General features: G+C 30.4%; 1 protein-coding gene across 1 annotated transcript in view; it reads right to left on the reverse strand.

Moving 5' to 3' along the window:
- LOC132738054 (uncharacterized) overlaps positions 1-21,653 on the reverse strand; it is an 82,198-nt gene that overhangs the window by 50,998 nt on the left and 9,547 nt on the right. Inside the window, exons 2-26 of the mRNA XM_060725477.1 lie at positions 20,488-20,561; positions 19,670-19,714; positions 19,346-19,455; positions 18,845-18,897; positions 17,580-17,722; positions 17,240-17,272; positions 16,922-17,031; positions 16,673-16,725; positions 15,682-15,836; positions 13,478-13,501; positions 12,226-12,344; positions 11,463-11,542; positions 10,830-10,948; positions 10,376-10,411; positions 10,091-10,117; positions 9,666-9,775; positions 8,405-8,457; positions 7,893-8,032; positions 7,606-7,647; positions 7,004-7,110; positions 5,781-5,833; positions 5,317-5,438; positions 2,082-2,147; positions 1,095-1,204; positions 363-415 (exon numbers count right to left, since the gene is read on the reverse strand). Coding sequence (XP_060581460.1) covers positions 363-415; positions 1,095-1,204; positions 2,082-2,147; positions 5,317-5,438; positions 5,781-5,833; positions 7,004-7,110; positions 7,606-7,647; positions 7,893-8,032; positions 8,405-8,457; positions 9,666-9,775; positions 10,091-10,117; positions 10,376-10,411; positions 10,830-10,948; positions 11,463-11,542; positions 12,226-12,344; positions 13,478-13,501; positions 15,682-15,836; positions 16,673-16,725; positions 16,922-17,031; positions 17,240-17,272; positions 17,580-17,722; positions 18,845-18,897; positions 19,346-19,455; positions 19,670-19,714; positions 20,488-20,539 — 2,015 coding nt within the window. The 5' untranslated portion in view covers positions 20,540-20,561. The remainder of the gene's footprint in view (positions 1-362; positions 416-1,094; positions 1,205-2,081; positions 2,148-5,316; positions 5,439-5,780; positions 5,834-7,003; positions 7,111-7,605; positions 7,648-7,892; positions 8,033-8,404; positions 8,458-9,665; positions 9,776-10,090; positions 10,118-10,375; positions 10,412-10,829; positions 10,949-11,462; positions 11,543-12,225; positions 12,345-13,477; positions 13,502-15,681; positions 15,837-16,672; positions 16,726-16,921; positions 17,032-17,239; positions 17,273-17,579; positions 17,723-18,844; positions 18,898-19,345; positions 19,456-19,669; positions 19,715-20,487; positions 20,562-21,653) is intronic.

Below are 21,653 nucleotides of genomic sequence, written 5' to 3' on the forward strand. Positions count from 1 at the left end.
GTAAACTTCTAAAAACAGGTTTTTTCTACACATAGTTTTAGAAAGCACAACAAAGTATATTTGCAAGACGTCATTTATTATGTCACCTGTTGTTAATGTGTTTACTATCTATATGTTATAAGTACATAAACTGAATAATACGAATTTGGGTAATAAAAACACAAATTTAAAACAGTATAAAACATATGCTATAACAAGCATATACAAATTTTCACAAGCGGTAAAAGGTTCCACATTCTAAAGAAATACATATTTGTATAATCCGTATATCTTAAATTTGCAAATATCCTCACATATCAAAAGTGCGCTGTTTAAAATGCAATGCTTCAGTTCATCAGCATTTAAGAAATATAATAACTTACAAGAATCTAGTAATATATATTTCCATCACTAAATTGCCAATCGCTCCACCAAGCTGAAATGTTTAAACATTGGTTAGAAAAAGACATGGATTGGGATTCATTTTAGCTACCAGCGATAAAATTAAATACTTATATCGAGCATATTTATGTCAGGCTGATTATGCAAAAAGATTATTTTACATACTTTGTTTTATTTTTAGTGGAATTTGTCGAATTTTTTTATAATCATTAAACGGATAACTAAAATACAATAGTTCTCACACCTTGCACAAGATTGAGCAAAACTTTTCATCTTTAAAAGAAAGCATAGGAAAAAAATGACACCAATGTACAAGAGACAAGAAGTATCTTTAAAAAATATATTTGGCTGAGGTTAATGTAAATGTTTTACTTGCTATCAACACTTCAGAGTTTTGTTTGAATGAAATACTATTATCGATGAAATAATAACTTTTATTTCTTGTGCCAATGCAAAGTTGTGATCACATACAGTTATACATGGCTCTCAGAAGTGTTAGACCAACAAATTGTACTACGAGTTGATAAATTGTTCATTTTATGTATTTCCCCCTCTATGACGTAAAAGCAGTATTCTGAGTCAGAATAAGTGCGTTAGGACATGATGATGGCCTATCACAGAGATATTTTATTTGATCTCTGAAACCAAACAGGTTCCATGAAGAAAACAAGAATTTATATCTTGTTTATAGTAACCGAAATAAGCATAGTAACCTTTGCCAGAACAGTTTGTTCTAATTCTTGATATTCTTGCGTTAGGGGATCGCCTAATTCGTTTACCCATAGAACATCTGGAAGCTGCGCGGTAAAAAATATATAAACGTCTGAAAATAAAAATATAACGTTGTTAGCTTAAAAAGCACTGGTAAAAAAAAATGCACTGTTGAGAAAACACGATTGGATAGAACATATACGTGAATCGTGTTGTACAAAATTACAACAATTACAAATTTGGACCTGCTCCAAAAACGGAAAAAATAACTCAAATATTACAAATAAATATACACAATCGATATTGTTCGACTTAACATGCTACCAAAATACATGTTTGTGACACCTGAATAAAAGAACACAAGAATTTTCTTTCGTTTAAAGGTTACTTCATGTGAACAACCTTGCAATAAAATAGAATAAAATAGAATGAAGTTAAAAATTTAAGCATGACACGCACTTTTCTCTATTAACATGGAAGATCCTAATGTTATTTTTGTTGAATATCTATGTTTCGACATTTGACAAAACCATTAAAAATACGATGCACTGAAAAAATTTCGGACACAAATAAGGCACAATTTAGTTTGATATTATTTACTGCAGCTTTTATTTGTTGATTCGGTCATGTCAGAGTTAAGATAATATATCCACAGCAGTGATTTAATGGCTTAATAAAATAATTCTCGTGATATAATTCCGAAATCTTATGTAGTGATAAAATCACTGTTTTTGGATACATCATTTATTTAGTACTAGTAACTAACGCTTGAAATCAAGATATGTGTTAGCAATTTGTTGATTTATAGTGCATCTGTTTTTGAATAGCATATAGATAGATCGTATACAGATATATGTGGACATTGAATGGTTATTACTTAATGCACGAAACAATAAATAATATATCCTTTATATAAAGTTATACATGTAATAATATCATTGTAATTTAAGTGATGACGCATGCATGTACTATATTCTATATCTCGTTACCTTGCATTTCACCGCTGTCATACATAGTAGATGAGCCGTAATCGTATGTCTGTGAGGGGTCGATATCTGAAATTATCATTTTTTTCAGAGACAATAAGACAACTTCTAGCCGATGCAACTCCTGCAACCTGCAAACTTGTTACGTCAATATACAATGTAACACATAAAATGATAATAACTTTTTTTTTGATAATAAAACTACTAGACGCACTTAATTCAAGGCTGTGTCAGGTTGTTATCACTTTTATTCCATTAGTTTATTGTATAAATACGGAAAGACAAATGCATGTCATATTCTTTTTATCGCATAAACCGAATGTGTCTTTAGAAATGTTAAAAACATTTTATAGCTGTACTCGGCCACATAAATACTTATTGAATGATAGAAAGTTATTAGGAAAAATAAATTAGCAAATGAAATAACTTTTCTCGTTGTATTCTTATTGTTTCATTTTGGTTTGTCTATTTACTTGATTGATTCACTCAACACCATGTTTCCAAATTAAATATCGTCTCGTGTACACTTATTTTCTAACAAAACTCAAAATAAAGACTTGAAATGTGCCGTGTCCTTAAATTTGATTGAGGTATTACAAAACTAACTGCACTATGATGGTATAACAATCAGGGTACAGTGGTGACGTCACAAACATACATCATTATCAGATGACCATTATGTTGTGTTATTATGGCCGCTCAAATATAGAAAAAGTGTCTCAATGTTGTCTAATACAAGTTGCAGCAGATAAATGAACATTGTTCGAACTAAACTTTAACTAATTTCGCATGTCCCTATGGCTGACAGCATCTAACATTCCTTAAATTTATTTGAGAGCCAAACTGACCATCCGACTAAACATCTCCATTCTCCCAGACAAAAACAGCATCTAGAGTGTCAATTTCAAACTAACAAAACAAGATACTATCCGTGGCAAACAGATCTGAACAATAAGCATTAAGCTGTCTTTAATGCCCATTTACAAACATACTATGTCTTAATAGGACACAAAGGACGTGGCATAATTACTACCCGAACCAAGGCCAAGTCAATATCAAATAAAGAGTATCCAAAACTAAACAGTAAACAATGACTAGGAAAAAAGTTTATCACGGGTACAAACAACAACTACATTATGTCTTGAAGATATGAACATTAAGAGGAGCAGACACTGACAAAAACAACATCAAACAGCCGACTATTTTTAAAAAAAATAAGAACTCCCCCCTGATGTGTACAGATGATGATTTGGCGATGAAGATATTAATAACTTATGTATAAAACACATGTCTCTTCGCTGCAAGCTCGAGCCACTTAATATATCAAAATTATTTCAAATTTAGATAAAGACCACAAAAGTCAAAGTCTCTCACCGATATATGAGTATATACAGAAACAATTTAAAATATGTAACAAAATTGACTTTATACAAATCTTTCAACTAAATTCATTTTAAACTATTGCAAATAGTTTTTATTTTCAAAAATTATTTTTTGTCTGCACAGGAAGATGTTGTGTCTGCATTTGTCTCAATATTTTTCCAAAATATGTTCGGCATTGTCATACAAACACATATACATTGTAACTCGAATCTGTACAACAAACCAGTATAAAATAAGTATCACAATTCAGTAAAAACGCATTAAGAAAGATATTGTGATATTATGATTTTTAAATATCAGGAAAATATTTCATGATATGTAGCTTCATACCCTATAAGTTTGAAAATGACACATAAAATTGACTCGCTACCCTGTGTAACTGAACCCCCTTTTTATCAGAGTTCTGATAACCTCAGGATTTTAGGCTGATTTTGCACGTGTGTGTACATGATGATTTTCATATAGTACCTTAACGTTTTATTAAGAATTTTGCTTTCTCTAATCATAACTATGAGAATAAAATACCAATTAATGTATATTAGTTTGTGATTTTGCTAAATTCAAGGTCACAGAGTGAACCTTTCATTATTTGACAGAACCCTACCCTTCCTGGTTGACTAAGCATGGAAAAAATGGCCCAGACTCACTTATCTTGATTATAAACAGTTTTGCTTCGTGTAATAACCGTTATTAAAATAATGACACCTATTACCACATTAGTTAGATTTCTCAGGAGACTGAACGTTCTTCACCTTCAAACAGCGCCGTTAGAGGTCATTATTTATTTGTGCCCACAAGGTAGGCCGTATAGCGTAACAAAGGCGATATTTCTAATTATATGTCTGTCATGCTGTGTCCCCCCTGCTCATTGCATACTCCTTTACGTTAAACATATAATGATGTAATCGTAAACCTTATTTTCACATGATTTTCAACATAAATTGATGCATAAGTATTGAAAATGTTTGTCCGTTTGTCTATACACTAATGAAAATTTGTGACGTCACAGTATAAACAATAAAAAATGGGATTTAACTCACTACAGTGTTGGAGCATAGCAGAAATCGGCATTTCGCTAGATTTTTAGCATTTAATCATTCAAGCGCCTTGTCTGGAATAAAGCTTTTCGTGTCGTGCTCCAATACTTCTTCTAAGTCTCACTCATAAACATGTACGTGTATTATCTTTGTGTTATTTTGGTATTATTAGTGTAATATAATGTATTCAAATTTACAACGTATATATATATAGATCTGAACTGACAGTAACTTATCAAAGGCTTTGAAATCCACTAGATACTAGTTATTTAACTGTTATGCGTTGATTATTTTTTCTGTGATTTAAGTGAAAACATTACCTTTGTAACTTTGGTGACAGTATTATTATTTTTATTGTTATTCCCATCCTTACATAGAATGGGATATGAAATTCGATTTAGGTTGAATTGACACTGCGCATGAATATGCAAATAAATACTTATGTTTATATATAAAATGGCTTGACAAAACTAGTGCGCCGTGTTTTATGTGATAAAGTCGATTATGGCATGACGTTTTTGAATTGACAATTTCGTTAACGCCGTAATTCGTTTAATACAATATTCATCAATAAAATGCCTGACAGATAAATATGTACATGTTATAACGGCATTAATATAAGTTTAAGTTTGACAAAATAACTTATTTTGTTGGTATATCTATACATAATTATTCCTTCTATAAATACCTTTCACGGGAATCACTATAAAAAACATATATTTATGTTATAATTAGTTATTAAGGCTTTAAATCGATTCGAGACATCAAATTTGCATCATGTCATATGTTAAAAGAAATAGGTAGCAAAGTTGACAAACCTAATAATGTAATGTAAGCTTCAATAAAAAGATCTAATTCAAGCAGCATTTGTTCCAAAGATACTTGATCTGTATTGTCCATCACACCATAAAGGTAAGCTACGACGTTGCCATTTCCGTTTCTAGAATATAGTTTAGAAAAAAAGTTACCTCAACAAAATACAACTTTATACACAATCGTGCTACATATTTACATATAATCAAATCATCAATGTATTTGAAAAGTTGCTGAAAATAGGCTTAAGGTATGAAATGTTTAACCGTTATTGGGGAAATATAAAACATTTTCAATGAAAAATATTTTTAAAAAATCCTTTTAAATAAATAAAAGAATACAATAATCAAACACAGATTTTCGTTTTTTACACTGAAATGTTAAAAACTATAATATACTTCAAAACATACATATATAATCTTGTCTGTCACAATAAATATGCATATATTATAGCAAAACATTCACTCACTCAAAATATGTTACATCTATAGACACTATAACACTGCCCAAATTGCTGTTGATCTACAACATGAAATACATTTGAAATGTTAATGAACTTAAATGTTGCAGATGTTTATCTTTTAAGTTATAAAGATTTGTAACAGGTCGTATGCCCCTATTTAAACGATACTTCGGATTTATTACCCGAGCCGCTACTATTATCAAAAGAAAAGCGACTTTACAAACGTGCAGTATTTCAAAATATGGCGTGCATATGGGTATTCGGAAAATTCTATTTTTATTAAAATAGTAGCAAATTGTGAACATAATGTTACAGAAATTTATTGACTGTTTTTATTTTTTATTGAAATTTGATAAGTTTTAGAATTTGGTTTCTTAAAAAAACGGGAAAGTGCATAAGTGGCATAATTTTGATTTTTTAACACCATTTTGCTGTCTATTAACGTAAACATTTATCAATAACAGTTGTAATTGTCGCATCTTTGATCAACAAAAGTGATCGGTACTGCATAATTCTGACACAACCTCAATATGAATTTCGGTTTGAATAATATTCAAGTAACCAAAGACAAAAGCGCATTAACAAATGGCACAATTTTACATCTTCTATTTATATCAATCCACTGTTCACACAAAATCTAAGTCTGACAATGATTAAATTGCAGTTAGACGTATGTAAATCATCGTGTAGTCAAACATTTTTGCAAGCTTTAGAACCAAATGTGTCAATATCAATATGTTGCTTAAACAAGAATAAAATGTTTTAAATTGGTTAACAATTAGGGAGTGGGCAACTAAGGTGATGCGGGAGGAGCGAAATATCACGAATATTAACAAACCAGTAGTGAGACGGGTACCTAGGAATGCAAGACAATTTTGCTTGGTTATAAGACTGATTAGAAGATACAGTAAAAAACATTTTTTTATAAATAAATTCCGTACACAGGTACATGTCAAATCCCATTACTCACCGATACATGTGGTTCATGTATCGTTTTGTATTTTTACTTGCTTCATTAGTACGCAAATAGTGAAAACATTTTTTTTATACAAACTGTCTTTAAAGTTTTTTTATTTAATTCAATGTAAATTCTTAAAACCGCACGGAAATGTGATTTTTAATTGTATAATATTGTCATTCGTTTGACATATGATGCAAAATTGATCATTGAGATATTCACGGAGTTCTGTTATAGTTTTATTTCAGGTCATACAATTATTTTATTTTACCTCGGTTATAACGTTGTCTCTCACATCCATAAACTCTTGTGAATCCATGTTTAAAAGGTTATCGTTCCAAAGCGTAACAAGTGTAACACTTCCCTCAAAGTGATCAGCTTGAATAGAATAAAAAATATACGTTATATAACATACTATGACAAATGGTTAATTCTGGCATAGAAAACATAAAAAAACATATTTAAAGAATTGATTATTGTGCTTTTTTGCAGTTGCATATGGGGCAATTTGTCTCAAATCATTTTCTAACGCGCTGTAAATCACATGAGGTTCAATGGAGTAATAAGCATTATGATAACATCTAACAATTCATCCTTCGTCTGTTAATAGACATATCTCATATTTTATGTTCTTTAGCGATTTTGTTTATTGAATTATCTTCCATATATTTCAATATTTGAGCCGCGTCACGACAAAACCAATAAAGTATGTTTGCGACCACTATGGATCAAGACAAGCCTGCGCATCCGCGCAGTCTGATCAGGTAGAAAAATGATAGCGAACAGCATGGATCCTGATCGGACTGCGATCAGTTCATGCTTTAAAATAACTAATAATAAAAATTCATTATTAGATAATACGTAAATTGATACCTTCATTCATTCCATCACCAGACGAAATTTCTATTTCATAATCTGTGATATAAATGAAAAAAAAAACATGTTACACCGTAAAAAGTATTTTACAAAATCGAGTCTCTAAAAATCATTAAAATACATACGTTACTAAATAATCAGTTTCCATATATTTATTACTATAAATATTCATAATCACTGATCATTTTATATTGTCATTCATTAATATTGTATGATTTAAGTGTTTAATTATTTCATTTCTTTGTCTTTACCAAATACAGAGCTTAGTAAACAATAGTAAATACCGTCTTTCATTATTGTAACCCATTCGAATAAAAGCATATCATTCAATCCGTTTTCAAGATCATGCACGTCAAAAACACCTTCCACTTCTTTAAAAATTCCATTGAATTCAATAATTACTTTGTCGTCCTCTATTGAGTGTCTGAAGAAAGTAGGATGCCGTGTCATTATTTATTGAACTTAGCAAAAAGTATCAACTAATTGATTCTGATTATCTAAAATATCTTACAATAAAACATGATTTATTAACAAACGTTTCTTTGTTTCGATATTGAAGTAAGTGCCATGCAGGAATTACCGTATTTTATTTGTAAAAAGCTATTTCACAAATAACATTATATGAACGTAATTCGTAATATACTGTTATAAATGATTTGATTGAGGAGTCGTGTTAAATTGAACATTATTGAAGATTTAACGTGTTTACTAGTTTATTTATGTAAGTGTAGTTTTATGTACTTTTTAATTTAATTTACATCAAGTGAAGGAAATATAATAATCAATGTTTTCGTACGTAAATTGAACAATTTCAGTCTCATGTAAGTACTCTGTGAAAGCTTCGTGAACCTGAAATATAAAGTATCAGTCTTGGCACATTAAGTAAGAACCTGCTGGCGTAATAAATGTTGAATTTTATAGATTATTAAACATTATTTATATTATTATTATTACAGGTTTAAGTGAAACTTTCATTTTAATGTAATGAGAAAGCCTTTTCTTACTTTCAAGTGAAAACAGAATTTATAAACTTATTTTCAGATATATCTTAAATATATTTGTTACATAATTACGCAACGATGCTTTCATATATAAAGCTTTTTTGAAAATTTACGATTATTTATTATTAAAAGTTAATTTCAAAAGCAATAAAACTTATTTATGCCATTACTTAAATGTGTTATCCTTAAACTTATATTCTTAACAAACTTAAGCTAGCTCATCAGTTCCTGACTAACTAGTACTTATGTCTTACGAAATTAACACAACAGGGTAAAATTGATCCGCTGATCCTTAGTATCAATGGCAGACATTTAACCACTTAAAGACGTTTTCCAGGCATATAGGCAAAGTTAAAAATTTTCAAAAGAATTTCTTTAAACTTGGCATAATATTAAAATATGATGACAAAAATATTTTAAACAGGAAAAACATTGGGGTCACCGTTCTAATTTTCGAGTTATTTGCCCTTGAATTGGACTTTTCGTTAAATTCAATGTCAGAAAATTTAATTTACAATGAAGCGAAACAATACAATTTTGTCATCTTATTTTCATGAAGCTTTCTTTCGTCTTTGTCAATATGCTAAATTTTAAGAACAAATTTAGAGTGGGTAGGTTTTTTCCCCATTTCTCATAACACGGCATTTTTTCTTAAAAATTGGCCTTTTTTCAAGAATTTAAAGTACCTTTATTTTCCATTGGGAAAAAATTAACAGGAACGATGTAAGGAATTGCATGTAATTGTGTGTTGTATTCAACAATAAAAAGAAGAAATATCCAAAAGTAGTAAAATTCATTATCATATGTATAAGTGATCTGCTCTTGAAATGACTTCAAATTAGTAAAAACAAAGTCTTATTCAGGGGCAGATAATTCAAAAAACGAGATCGATGACCCCAATTTTGTCACTTAAAATGTTTCTGTTATCATATTCTAACAACATGCCAAGTTTCAGAAAATTCTATAAAAACAGTTTTCATTTTTGACTACTTCATCTATCATGGCTTTACAATAAGGCCGATTATTTTGGAATGTTTCAGGTCTCAAAAATTTTACCTGTTGTCCTATAGAGAGAGCTAAATTATTTGAATAAGAACTTGAACGGTCCAAAAGTGCGTTGTCCCAAATTTCGGTGGCCAATTTCGCAGTTCCGTTGAAGAAATAGTCTTAAAATAAAATGTAAATGTTTTAAACATAATGCAGTTGAAGCCGACAAATCTAAAGTAAATAATTCTAAATCAGTTATGAAAAGCTAATACTATTGCTTTGATCCGTACATTTGAATAGTTAAATTTCAACTCATGGTCATATGTTATTCTATTTCTTGTAAAAAGACCCTGCAGGGTTATGAAGTTGAATGTACAATGTATTCTTATTAACAATAAGTCCGAGCCAATCCACATGTAAAACATACAAATAAGTCTTAAAACAAGTCATTTAATGTCATTTTTATGGTAGTAAAATATCTTTTAATTACTTACATTTACCATCATTTTCTGCGGAAGAACCTTAAATACAAAATTCGTAATATTACCTGAATATTCGGTTATAATTAAAGCATATAATAAAATTTCGGTTTGTAGAAAATGTCTCTTTTAAAAGTCCTTCTACATAAAGAAAAAGGTATTATACATTGAATGAATTAAATAATACTTTTACGCATCAGCATTTATCTGCCTGAAGGATTTTACCAGTCGTTTGATATTAAATGAAACTTTGATTTAAATACAGATAATTTAACAAACAAAATCTGCTTAAATGAATACCTTCCCCAAACTCTGCTGTCACTTCAGGACTGCAAGCTGTATAAAACAAAAAAAAATAGTCACATTATATAATTATCTACTGATTAATTTTGTATGTGGATCATCGTAATTTTATAAGAAGGGGATAATTTGATGTATGTGAATTCAAGACTTACGAACATAAAGAATATAAAAAATAGATATGTTTTGTTCATCGACGAACAATTGGACAACGCATCAAACATCTTACTATAAGAGAAAAGAGCGTACTGTATGTTTTGTGCATTAATGTAATTGTTAAAAAATAGATATCGAAAATATACCGATAGGATTGATCCGTTCAGATATATATTGAGATGTCGGCATATTAAGAAAATCAGTGCAAAGTTTAATTACAAATACACATTCAGTTACCGCACGAAACAGGCATTCAATCACTGAAAGGATATAAACATGAGGCAGGACACATTCTTACTTTCGACAGTGGCGACTTCGACAGTGTCCAATGACTCTAAAAGATCTTTCGCTACCGGATTGATATCCATGCCAGGTGGTATGTCTAGAGCCATCAGGTAATTTGCAAATACCACACCACTTAAAGGTCAAAAGAAATTGTTATATCGATAAAAAGAACAAATGTTTGAATTCTTAAACAATGAACAAATAACGTGAATAAAATTAATCAAATATCAGCAGAACTTCAAGCCGAAGACTTTTTTTATTTATCTGTTAATCCTGTGTGTATTTGGTTTTTGTTTGCTTGCTTTTTTTGCTTTTTTCGTTTTTTATTGTGAGTGTTTTTCTTTTTATATACAAAATTAGTTGGAACATATTTCTATTTAGCCAATTTACAAGCATTTATCATTTTGCATCACAATATATATGGATTGAAAAACAAGCATAACACTTATATTAATTCCATTCCATGATGGTTTACAGAATTAAATGACTGTATACCGTTAGCTACAAAGTATCATTGAATCAAATAACCCATTTGAGACCAGTCTGACGCATGAAGTTACCCGTATATTTAAATATTACAAATATTACAATGCAACTTTTCCATATGGATATATTTTTATATAAAACAATACGGAATAAGACAAACCTATCTTCAAATAATGCCAGTACGACAAACCCACTGAATTCTACGTTATCTAAAGATGGGTCGTTACCTTTTGATACAATCTATCAAGGAAAATAAAAAATAAAATAATACATTAAATAAATATTTAATAGATATAAATTTTCATGAATATTATGATGGAATAACTGTTTAAAACCTGAAATTTGGACAAGTCAAAGTGATTCGCAACCGTCCATTCGTTTTCTTTATTCTAAATATTATCACCAGCGCCAAAATAAGTACATAGATTTTTGTCAAAAACTCTCATCTGTAAAACACGACTTATGAAGCCGAACTATATATTTCAAATTCCAACTATCAATTTTGTTAAAAGTCACGTAAAGCCTGAGAAACGAATAAATTGTAACCACACGTTTAAAATGGTTCAAGTGAGTGTAAGATGCTTACTTATTGTAAAAAGTAACGCTAAGTTTGAAAACAATGTGTCATTAACTACAAAGTAATATTTTACTTCCATACAAAATATTACATCTTTATAAATGCACTTATTGCCAAAAAGAAGAAGATGGTTCAGTAAATTTGCTTAGAAATAGCTTTTTGGAAACAATAAAAATTGATTCAAAACAAATAGCTTTCGACAAATAAAATCAGCAGCATTTTGGAAGCATAATGGATCTTTAGAAGAAGACCGTTGGGGCAAGTGAATGATATCTAATAAATATCTTTTAATAAAAATGCATTTTATATATGGAAATGATAAAAATGTGTAAAGTTTGCGTTTTACCTCAATATTTAGATTTGCTATGAAATTATTGAATTCATCGGAGTTTTTATCACTAAACGCTGGTTTCCAAATTACATCCGTTGTCCAAAAAGTAAGATTGCCACAAAGAAGAACAGACTCTGTAAAAACATATAATACTTAATTACAAATGATCTTAAAATGCAATAAAAGCTAAGCATTTGAGGGAAATAAACTAAATATACTGCATGCATTTAGCAAGATCTTAAAAGAGAAAATAAATGGATCTAATTGTTGTACATTGTCTGAGGCGCTTACAGAAATTATGATCACAAAGTAGAAAAATATCGATTTTTCCCCGATTATTACATTTTTCATTCATGATCGTGAAAAGAAGAATTACACGTCTTAAGGTGCCTTTCGGCAGGTGAGAAGTGAAGAATTTTAGCATTTAACCATTCAAGCGCCTTATCCGGTATCTAAAATAACTATATTGCTTTTAGTGTGCTGCTCAAACACATGTTTTCAGTCTCACTCAAAATAAATGTGCGACTCATAAATCGTCTTTTCAGTTCCATTTACGAGGGGTGTTCAAATATAAATGCAACTGAGTGTTTAACAAACAGTGCCAAATTATCTTAATCCTTCAAAATACTCACAACAATGTGATATACAAAAATTTAGCATTTTGATTTAATTTTTGAATAAGCTTTCATAATCTTTTCGAGGTTTACTGTTTAGACACGGGAATATAGCCAAACCGAGATTTTTACACGTTCGAAATTTTCTTCCAGTAGGGTGTTTTTGAGTCTGGGAAATAGGAAAAAAGTCACAAGGGGCAAGATTTGGCGAATAAGGAGGTAGAGGAAGCTCGACAACCTTTTCCTGTTTCAGATATTCCCGTACAATGGCCGATTTGTAAAACGAAGCATTGTCACGCAACAACCTGACACCACAGAGACGAGTTGCTGGCCGACGGTTTTTGAAATATTTCTTTAATTTATGAAGGACATTGCCTTTGTGAAATGTGGCACTTACAAATTTACCCCTCGTATCAATAAATAGAATAATTATTAAACTTAAGGTAATGATGGCAGCAGTTTTCGTAGAGGAAAGTAGGCACCAATCCCATCAATGTTACATTTTTTGCATTTTTTTTATGAACGTCTTTTTATATTAAATATTTTGAAATGGTTATTTCTTTTTCGAAGAATGTAGTAACGGTACAACGTATTTGTTAGTTATTTTAACTTATAATTCATTGTATTTCAAGTTCATGTTTGTAAATATTTACCTGTCGGATTGTTACCATCATTTCCTGAAAGTGAATTGTAATACAATATGTTTTAAATATTGTCTGTATAACTTTCTACAACATATTTGAACGTTCATGTACATTTAAGTGAATAAGTCTTCAAATGGCACATTTCCAAAAAGTTATCAATTATTGATAAAAACGATAGAAATGTATCATTTGGATATTCTTTTTGAAGTAATAGATTGATTTAGAATTAGCATTTATATGAGCGCGCCATGACAAAACCAACGTAATGCGTTTGCGACCAGCATGGGTCCAGACCAACCTGCGCATCCGTGCAGTCTGGTCAGGATCAATGCTGTTCGCTTTCAGTTTCCTTTTGCAATTGAACATCATGGATCCTGACCAGACTGCGCGGACGCGCAGGCTAGTCTGGATCTTTGCTGGTTGCGTTACGTTGCTTTTGTCATGGCGCATTCATATGATGTTTAATTATATTTTGTTCTAGAACATTTTATTATCTGCTATATCGTAAATGTATATTTGTAATATTTCATCAATTGTAAGCATTTCAAAACGAGGATACTTTCCAAAATCTTAACTATTCAGACAAAACACACGTGTTTTTATATTAAAATAATTAAAAATTTGTAAAATATAATATAACAGTAATTTTAAGTATGTTATTTTTGTCTTTAATGTTGAAATAAAATACAATAAAACGCTATTTTAAAATGAATCATAACAGTCTGCTGCAGCTTACACTTGTAAGATAAACAGCCTTTCGACTCAAAGTCTTTAAGGGGATCAATTGTTTTACAGAAAATAAAAACACAGTCAAACAAAGTCACGGATCATTATCCTTTTAAGCATCCGTAAATGTGAAGTAAGACAGTAAAAAATTTGGGAACAAAGTGATCCCTCGGAAGCATTAATTACAACAAAATTACAAGAGAATTGCAGACACGGTTTGATTGAGTCTGTACATGAGGGATAATGAATACGTGCAACATCCCTCACGCCCCCTAGCACCGGCTTGAGCGGTACTCAATTCTCGACACTTAATAGTGCTGACATCAATGTAAAACAAAGTAAAGTAAGACAAGTAATACATTTTCCTTAAGAAAAAAAAAGAATTTTCCCAAGGAATAAAAAACCAGATATAAGTAGATATTTGTAATTTTGTAATTTTATTTCTACTTAACATAAGATTGATTCATGTTTTGGTATCCTTACGTTTATTATATTTAGGTTACCTATCTTCAGAGAGCGTTCGTCGCAGTTTTTGTTCAACTGTCATATCTTGAAATCGTGAAAATTGCGTTCACATTTTTGGTTTCCCAACGGGTGGACAAAAGAATGTCTTACCAATTTTATATTCTATTCCCGAAGTTAGTACAATTTCAACCGACACTTTTCACAGTTATCGTAGAAGATTCGTTATGTTGATTTAACCAGGGATACAGATGTTTTTTCTGCTCATAAACGCACTATAACATTTTTTATGAAATATGTTGTTTTTGTAGAAATATATTTCTCATTCCCCAATAATGTCTCCAGTAGATCTGGTGTCGAAACCGAGAAAAAAATTAAAATTACTTCCCACATCACTCTTTTGGAAAACAGTGGCAGGATCAAGGGAAAATTACATTACAATTAACATAATCGACACCTACTGAATTGTCAATGCTTTTTAGAGGCGTATATGTTTGGTATTGGCATGTAATCATATAAAAAATATGGAACTATTGTGTATGAACGTGGCAGGAATGACTGCATCTAACACATATATACATTTGTGTTTTACCTGGCATATATTAATTAACAGGGTAATCTATGCTACCGCTACTGACTGGGCTTCCTTCAATGGCTTCAATGATTATTTTAAATATATTCAATCATATGGAGAAATGGAGAAACCCCGCCTAGTTACTACATTTCGAAGATTACAAACTCTGACCAATGGAAATTAGTGTCGTATAATAGTGTAAAACTATGAATGATTATGCAAACGGTATAATATTTTAAACATTTAACCGATGATGCACCATGAGCAGGCACTTGTTTCGTTCACGATAGTTCCTGTTCACATTGCATAAAGGTAATAGAAAAAGTCGTCCTAATACTTTTTGGGCGCCCGTAAACATTAAAGTTTAAATGGTCAATTTAAATCGTATTCTATTTCCTAAATCAAATTCTGTGTATTTCGTCAAGCTGAAAAAGTATCATACTGTAGTTACCTTCTGTCCATACTCTAACAGCAATAAAGTATCCACTGTACTCCAAGTCTTCTTGAAGCTGTGTCTCATCTATATCACCCATTTCGGTTGTGTTCAATTTGACTTCTCCTTTAACGATATTTGGATCGTTATTCCCATTAGCGTCCGACCCTGGACTGCATTTTGTAAAGACACGCGTATAGGATTGTTAAAGGTTTGAATGACAAGTAGAAAGGAAACATACAAAATGTTACTGAACCAAAAAAAAAACTTTCGAAATCCTTGTTACACACATGCATGTGTTAATTTTTTGAGCAACAAAGGTATGCTAAAATTGTTCTTATTCACATACAGGCGGGAGTGGTACAAATGAACGATGATTTTTGGAAGAAAATGTCAACTTATTTTAATCTAATTCGATAATAAATGTTCTCTAAGTCGGCTTGAACCCATAAAAATATAAGTTATATATATACTCTTACTTCCTTCAAAACTTAAAATAAATTATAAAGCAAAAATATACAATTAAACATTATGAATTAGTGGAATATCTCCTTGTTCTTTCAATCATTTACATAGCAAACCTTCCAAATGAATAAAGTTTTTTGAGCATGATATTGACAGCATTTAACACACTTTTAAATTCCTTCCAATTGTCATTTTCTTCCAAATGAGGCGAGTTTACGTGTCAGGCATTATATATTTATTTCTTTAATCTGCTTAACAAATAATCATAGGATATATCTCTACCTATCAATTTTAGTTCTTGCTTACGATAGATGCAACATACGTTATTCCCTCGTGAAAAAAATTACCTATAACATAAAGAGAATATAATATGCTTGTAAGTAACATATGCTCGTATCATTTTTGTTACATACAACAACGGCAAATGAAAAAAACAAACTTTTTCTATTTTTTTTTAATTTTGTGAATTTAATATGAAACTAAATATATAGGTAGATTTATTTTACAACATGTATCTAAACAAGAAACCAAATGAGTTACGTACAAGAACCAGAAGTCGTAGAATAATTCCTCTGGGAAGTTGGTTACTGATATAACCTGTAATATGCAGAAAAGATTACAAGTATTTTAGTATGACTTCAATAATAAGAATCCCTCTGCATTAAAATACTTTCTAAACAGTTTAAGGCAGAGAAATATTAATAGTATTAGAACATGATTTATAAATACTAGATAAGATATTTTATTCATTTCAAAACCTGAAGGCATTCAAAACTTAAGCGGGTGACTATACCTCAGATATAAAAGTTGTTTTCAATGTCTCAAATTCCATAGTGCTAGAGTCATCAAGAGCGGCACTCCAAGTATCGTCTGGAAATTGGACTTCGATATAACTATATTGTGCTGTCAAGTAGAAATATGTATCTTTTTAATATACATTCGGTCCCTATATCTTATCATGTCAAATGTAAATGTATAAAAGTTATTACTTATTCTTAAATCAAAGCACTTGTAATTAAAGATTAAAACTGTTGCGAGAAATATGTTTAACAGTTTTTGTATAAAGTCATTTCAATTGCATCTCTGTGGATATATTGGAAAATATCCGTACCTGTTCCTCCTCCGTCATCGTTGTTATAGGAATCTGTAAGATATTTTATATTTGATAACACTCGTAATGCATTAGAACCTGTTATTAAACGTCCTGTTTTAAAGTATAGTTTAATAATGTATATATAATTTAAACCAACATATTGAAAAACCGTTAACTTAAAAATAATGCTATGATCATAGTTAAAAAAACACACAAAACATTTCGTAAACATTTGGGTAAGATAATCTTGTTTTACTATTAACTATTAATTCATAGGCAGGATCGCTTATAATTTGAAACCCACATTATTGAATATTTTACATATTTGAAAGTAAGAAAATTAAATGTTTGAACTTACCGTCCGTCCAAACTCTTGCATCTACAAAATTTGGGCTGTCTATCAAGTCCGTTTGTACCGCTGACTCATCAATACCCTCAGTATCGGTTGTATCTACTTTCAGTTCTCCTTTTACGGTGTCTCCATTAATGTCAGTTCCTTGACTGCAATTTATAACATAGTTGTAGTAGGTTTATTTCCTTTTTGAAACCATATTAGTAGAATAACAATAAACTTACTATAGTTGTTTAGAAATGAAAATCTAGATATTCTAAAAGTTATGTAAAATTAAGTATAAGTAGGAAAATAACAAAAGACTATCTGAAAGAGAAATGCGAGTTTACTTTATTTGCGAGCGATCAGACCTGTTCTTTATAATCAAAAAACATTACGCACATTCAACTTGCTACTTGTTAACAATGTTAACTATATCATCGAAAATACGGCTACGATAAAGATTACTCAACTCATTGCCTCATTGTAAAAGAAATGCTTAAGCTTATATCTTGGTTTAATTTTCTTAATATCTAGTCAACATAATTTTTGGTGGTTTTAAAAGTTCAAGGATAATAGAAAAAATATGAAAATTTTGTCCTGTCCGTCCTTGTATATGACCAAATAATTACATGTACATCTGTATTGTAAATATAACTGAATTACCTGAATTATTTGATATAAAAAATCGGTTTTTCATATTTACCTTTTTTATATTGATTGTTAGCAATATACCATGTAAACCTTAGAATTTAAATATTTGTTGCTACATTACGATATTTAAAGACATTCGCTGGACAAAATATTAACAAATATCACGATGATTGAAACAAAAATCCTCAAAATATGTTTCGAAGGATTTAAATTGTTGCAAAACATCACAGCTAAAAGATAGGTACAACAGAGTTACAATCTTACTTTCCTCCCTTTTTTATTGAGCTACAAGTATGTCAACAAATGTCGAATTGAAAAGTTTGCATGTACATTATATATAATTTTAAATCAGAATTAGTTCCCTTGTAACGTTAATCGGTCAATCATTTTTATGATAGGCAATATGAATTTTAGAATACAGAATACATAGGTGTAAAAGAAAGTAGCAATTCACGTTTTCTTGCAAATAGAATGTTTTTTTTCCTTTTGCAAAAACTAGTATAGAAAAGAACATTACTTTTTGTAACTTGTACGCTTTTTATCATTATATCACAATATGAACGAGCGTACGTGTATCTAATAAAAAAATTTGAGAGAAAAAAAGAAAATAAATTTTATAAAAAAGAACTTGAACTCACTAAAACCAAACGTCGTAGAACTTTGCTTTTGGAATGCTTGTTGCCGATTCTACCTGTAAATTGTAGAAACCACCGAAACATTTTAAAGTACTTTTTTCAATAACAAAGATACGTTTAAGATAACAAATTTAAAAGCAAAATTGCAGATTTATTCACTTTATGCGTAATCTATTTTAGTTTGATTGCAATGAAAGGTATTACATATAGAAACACTCATAAATACGTTCCTGAAAACAAACATCCAGTACAAAGCAGTGAGCGTAAAGTGAAACGCTCAATGAGACGGGATTTGGAACCACGCGGCAAGGAATCCTTTTTGTAACTAGTCCGACAGGGATAATCACTTGGCTATGCCGCCAATATTTTTTTTGAATTCAAGTTAAGACATTTCTAAAAAATAACGATGTTTCTTATATAATCTTAAAAATATGGCAAATCCAAGATATTGTTTCATTGTAAAAGAAAAGCTAAATTAATTGTGTATATTAAGTGTGACCGTACGTTATCAAGAAAAGAATCCTTCAAGGTTTGAAATTCGGTACTGCCGGAGTCATCATAATTCGGGTCCCACGTAACACCAGCGAATTGGACTTCAATATAACTGTATTGCCCTGTAGAACATATATTATTGTTCATAATATTTCACATAAGATTATTTCGATCACTTAGCTTTTATCAATATGTACTAAATTCAGGTTATTAACGGTTTAAAATTAATTAAAATTAATTATTATATTTGATTATGACTATAATTCAAAACAGTAAACTATCTTATCGTTTGAAATGCAAATGTGTTGAAATGTATATAATATCTATTTTACTTGCCTCCATGTGGACCAGTATCTGTTTCCATTGACCGGCTCACTTGACCTAGAAAAGATAAAAATGTACCATAAAAATGCACCACCCATTTTCTTTAAGTATACTGTGCTCCTCTTGGTCAAAGGTTATTAACGCTTTGAAAACAAGGAAGAAACAAACAATGATCTTAAAATACAAAAAAGTCATCATTTGTAACATGTAGGTATTTCACAAGTGAACAATAAAATATTTAATGAAAATCAAATTGTAGCTCATAAGAAGGCCATTTTGAAAACAATATGTCATCATTTAAATCGCGATATCTGGTGTTACACTCTATTTTTTCATGTTTAAAAAAAAATTACTAGATAACATATTGCTCCATTTAAAAGATTTAAAACTTAGCAACTGAAAAATACTTTTTAATAAACAATAAAATTTATAAAATGATGATTGTTTCAGACGTATGTACACATTTTAATTGACTATATAGTGTGGCTTTTTGCAGGAATATGTTAAATATTATTCTGTTTTGCGTAAAAATCAACTTATGCACGAAAAACGTTGTATAGGTGTATGACTTAAACATGTCAATGTTGACCAATTTAATTCTAGTCACAAGTTCACAACGACATATGCCATTACCTTGAAATATTAATAAATGATGACGCGAAATTGGTGATGTTAAGTACATGAAATAATATTTGTAAAAAAAGATGCTCCCCCATATGGCTAATTCCGGAGACGAGGGTATACACACATTGTAAAATAACATACATGTACGAGTCAGTGACAGAGTGTCAGAACAATTCTATACATAATGCTATTTTATTTTTACTTACTTATAGCCAGCAGAAAGATGAGGCCGATGGTCCCATCCATCATTGTTGACATATGAAGGTATTTCTTGAATACCTGAAAAGAAAAATAATCAAAGCAATAAAGAAAACAATATTATATTCGTGTGCATATTTTTTGCATATCAGACTGGTGTGCTTTACGCATCTGGCTATGGTTGGGGTGCCAGATGAGTCGCTTGCTATACAATGGCAGCTTAGAATAGTTATGAATGAAGTTGAAATTTCATACGCTGTTGTAAAGAAAATAATTACGGGTGCAATGACATAAATTTCCATGGTCATTTTTTATAATGGTGAAAATTTTAATATACTGGCATATAATAGAATATGCAAGAAAAATATTAGACATATGTTTGCGGTTCGGATCGGAAATATCTGTAACTCGGGAACCGATCCATTTGCCCGTCCCCTCGAGACCGAAATTCCTATCTGATCCGCAACATATGACATATATTATTCTTGTACACTACATTTTTCCCGATTTTTCATTGAATTACTCCATAAGTATATGGTGCATAAGACCATTAAGAACGGACGTTTACTGTTTTGAATTAGATGTAACGATTTTTTTCTATGGGCATATTTAAGTCAGACCGACTTGTGATTATTTTGTTTGTGCACCGTTCTTGTTGACATGCGTGCTTTCCCTTGTTATCTATTTACACTTTATAACCTTAAGCCTTTCCGAATTATGTTATGCGGCTGAATTGTTTTAAATTATTTTCAATGGCTCACCTGTCAATTATTATACATCATGCTTTTTATAGTAGCATTATTAAAAATTCCTTATTTACTAACTTATCGTGAATAAGTGCTTTGCATTATATGCAAGTTGCTGACGGGATAAACGATATAATAAATGTTGCTGATATTGATATTAACTTCAGATGGCGCCGCAAAACATGCATTTTCAAATGCGACGCTACATTCGGTAATGTTCTGTCTTTTTTGTACAATGAGTCAATCCGAGCGCACGTGTGGTATATTTTTATATTAAACGGAACATGCCTGTACATAAATAATAGCAAATAACATACAAACGGAATATTTATTATATATTGTTTGATTTTATCAACCACAGATTGTACAGTCTGTGCACACAGCATTATAAATCTTCAATAAATTATCGGTAAAGAGCGGTTACTTTA

The sequence above is a fragment of the Ruditapes philippinarum genome, unplaced genomic scaffold, assembly GCF_026571515.1.
Source record: "Ruditapes philippinarum isolate M1 unplaced genomic scaffold, ASM2657151v2 ctg1031_1_1_1_1, whole genome shotgun sequence".
NCBI classification, from domain to species: Eukaryota; Metazoa; Mollusca; class Bivalvia; order Venerida; family Veneridae; genus Ruditapes; species Ruditapes philippinarum.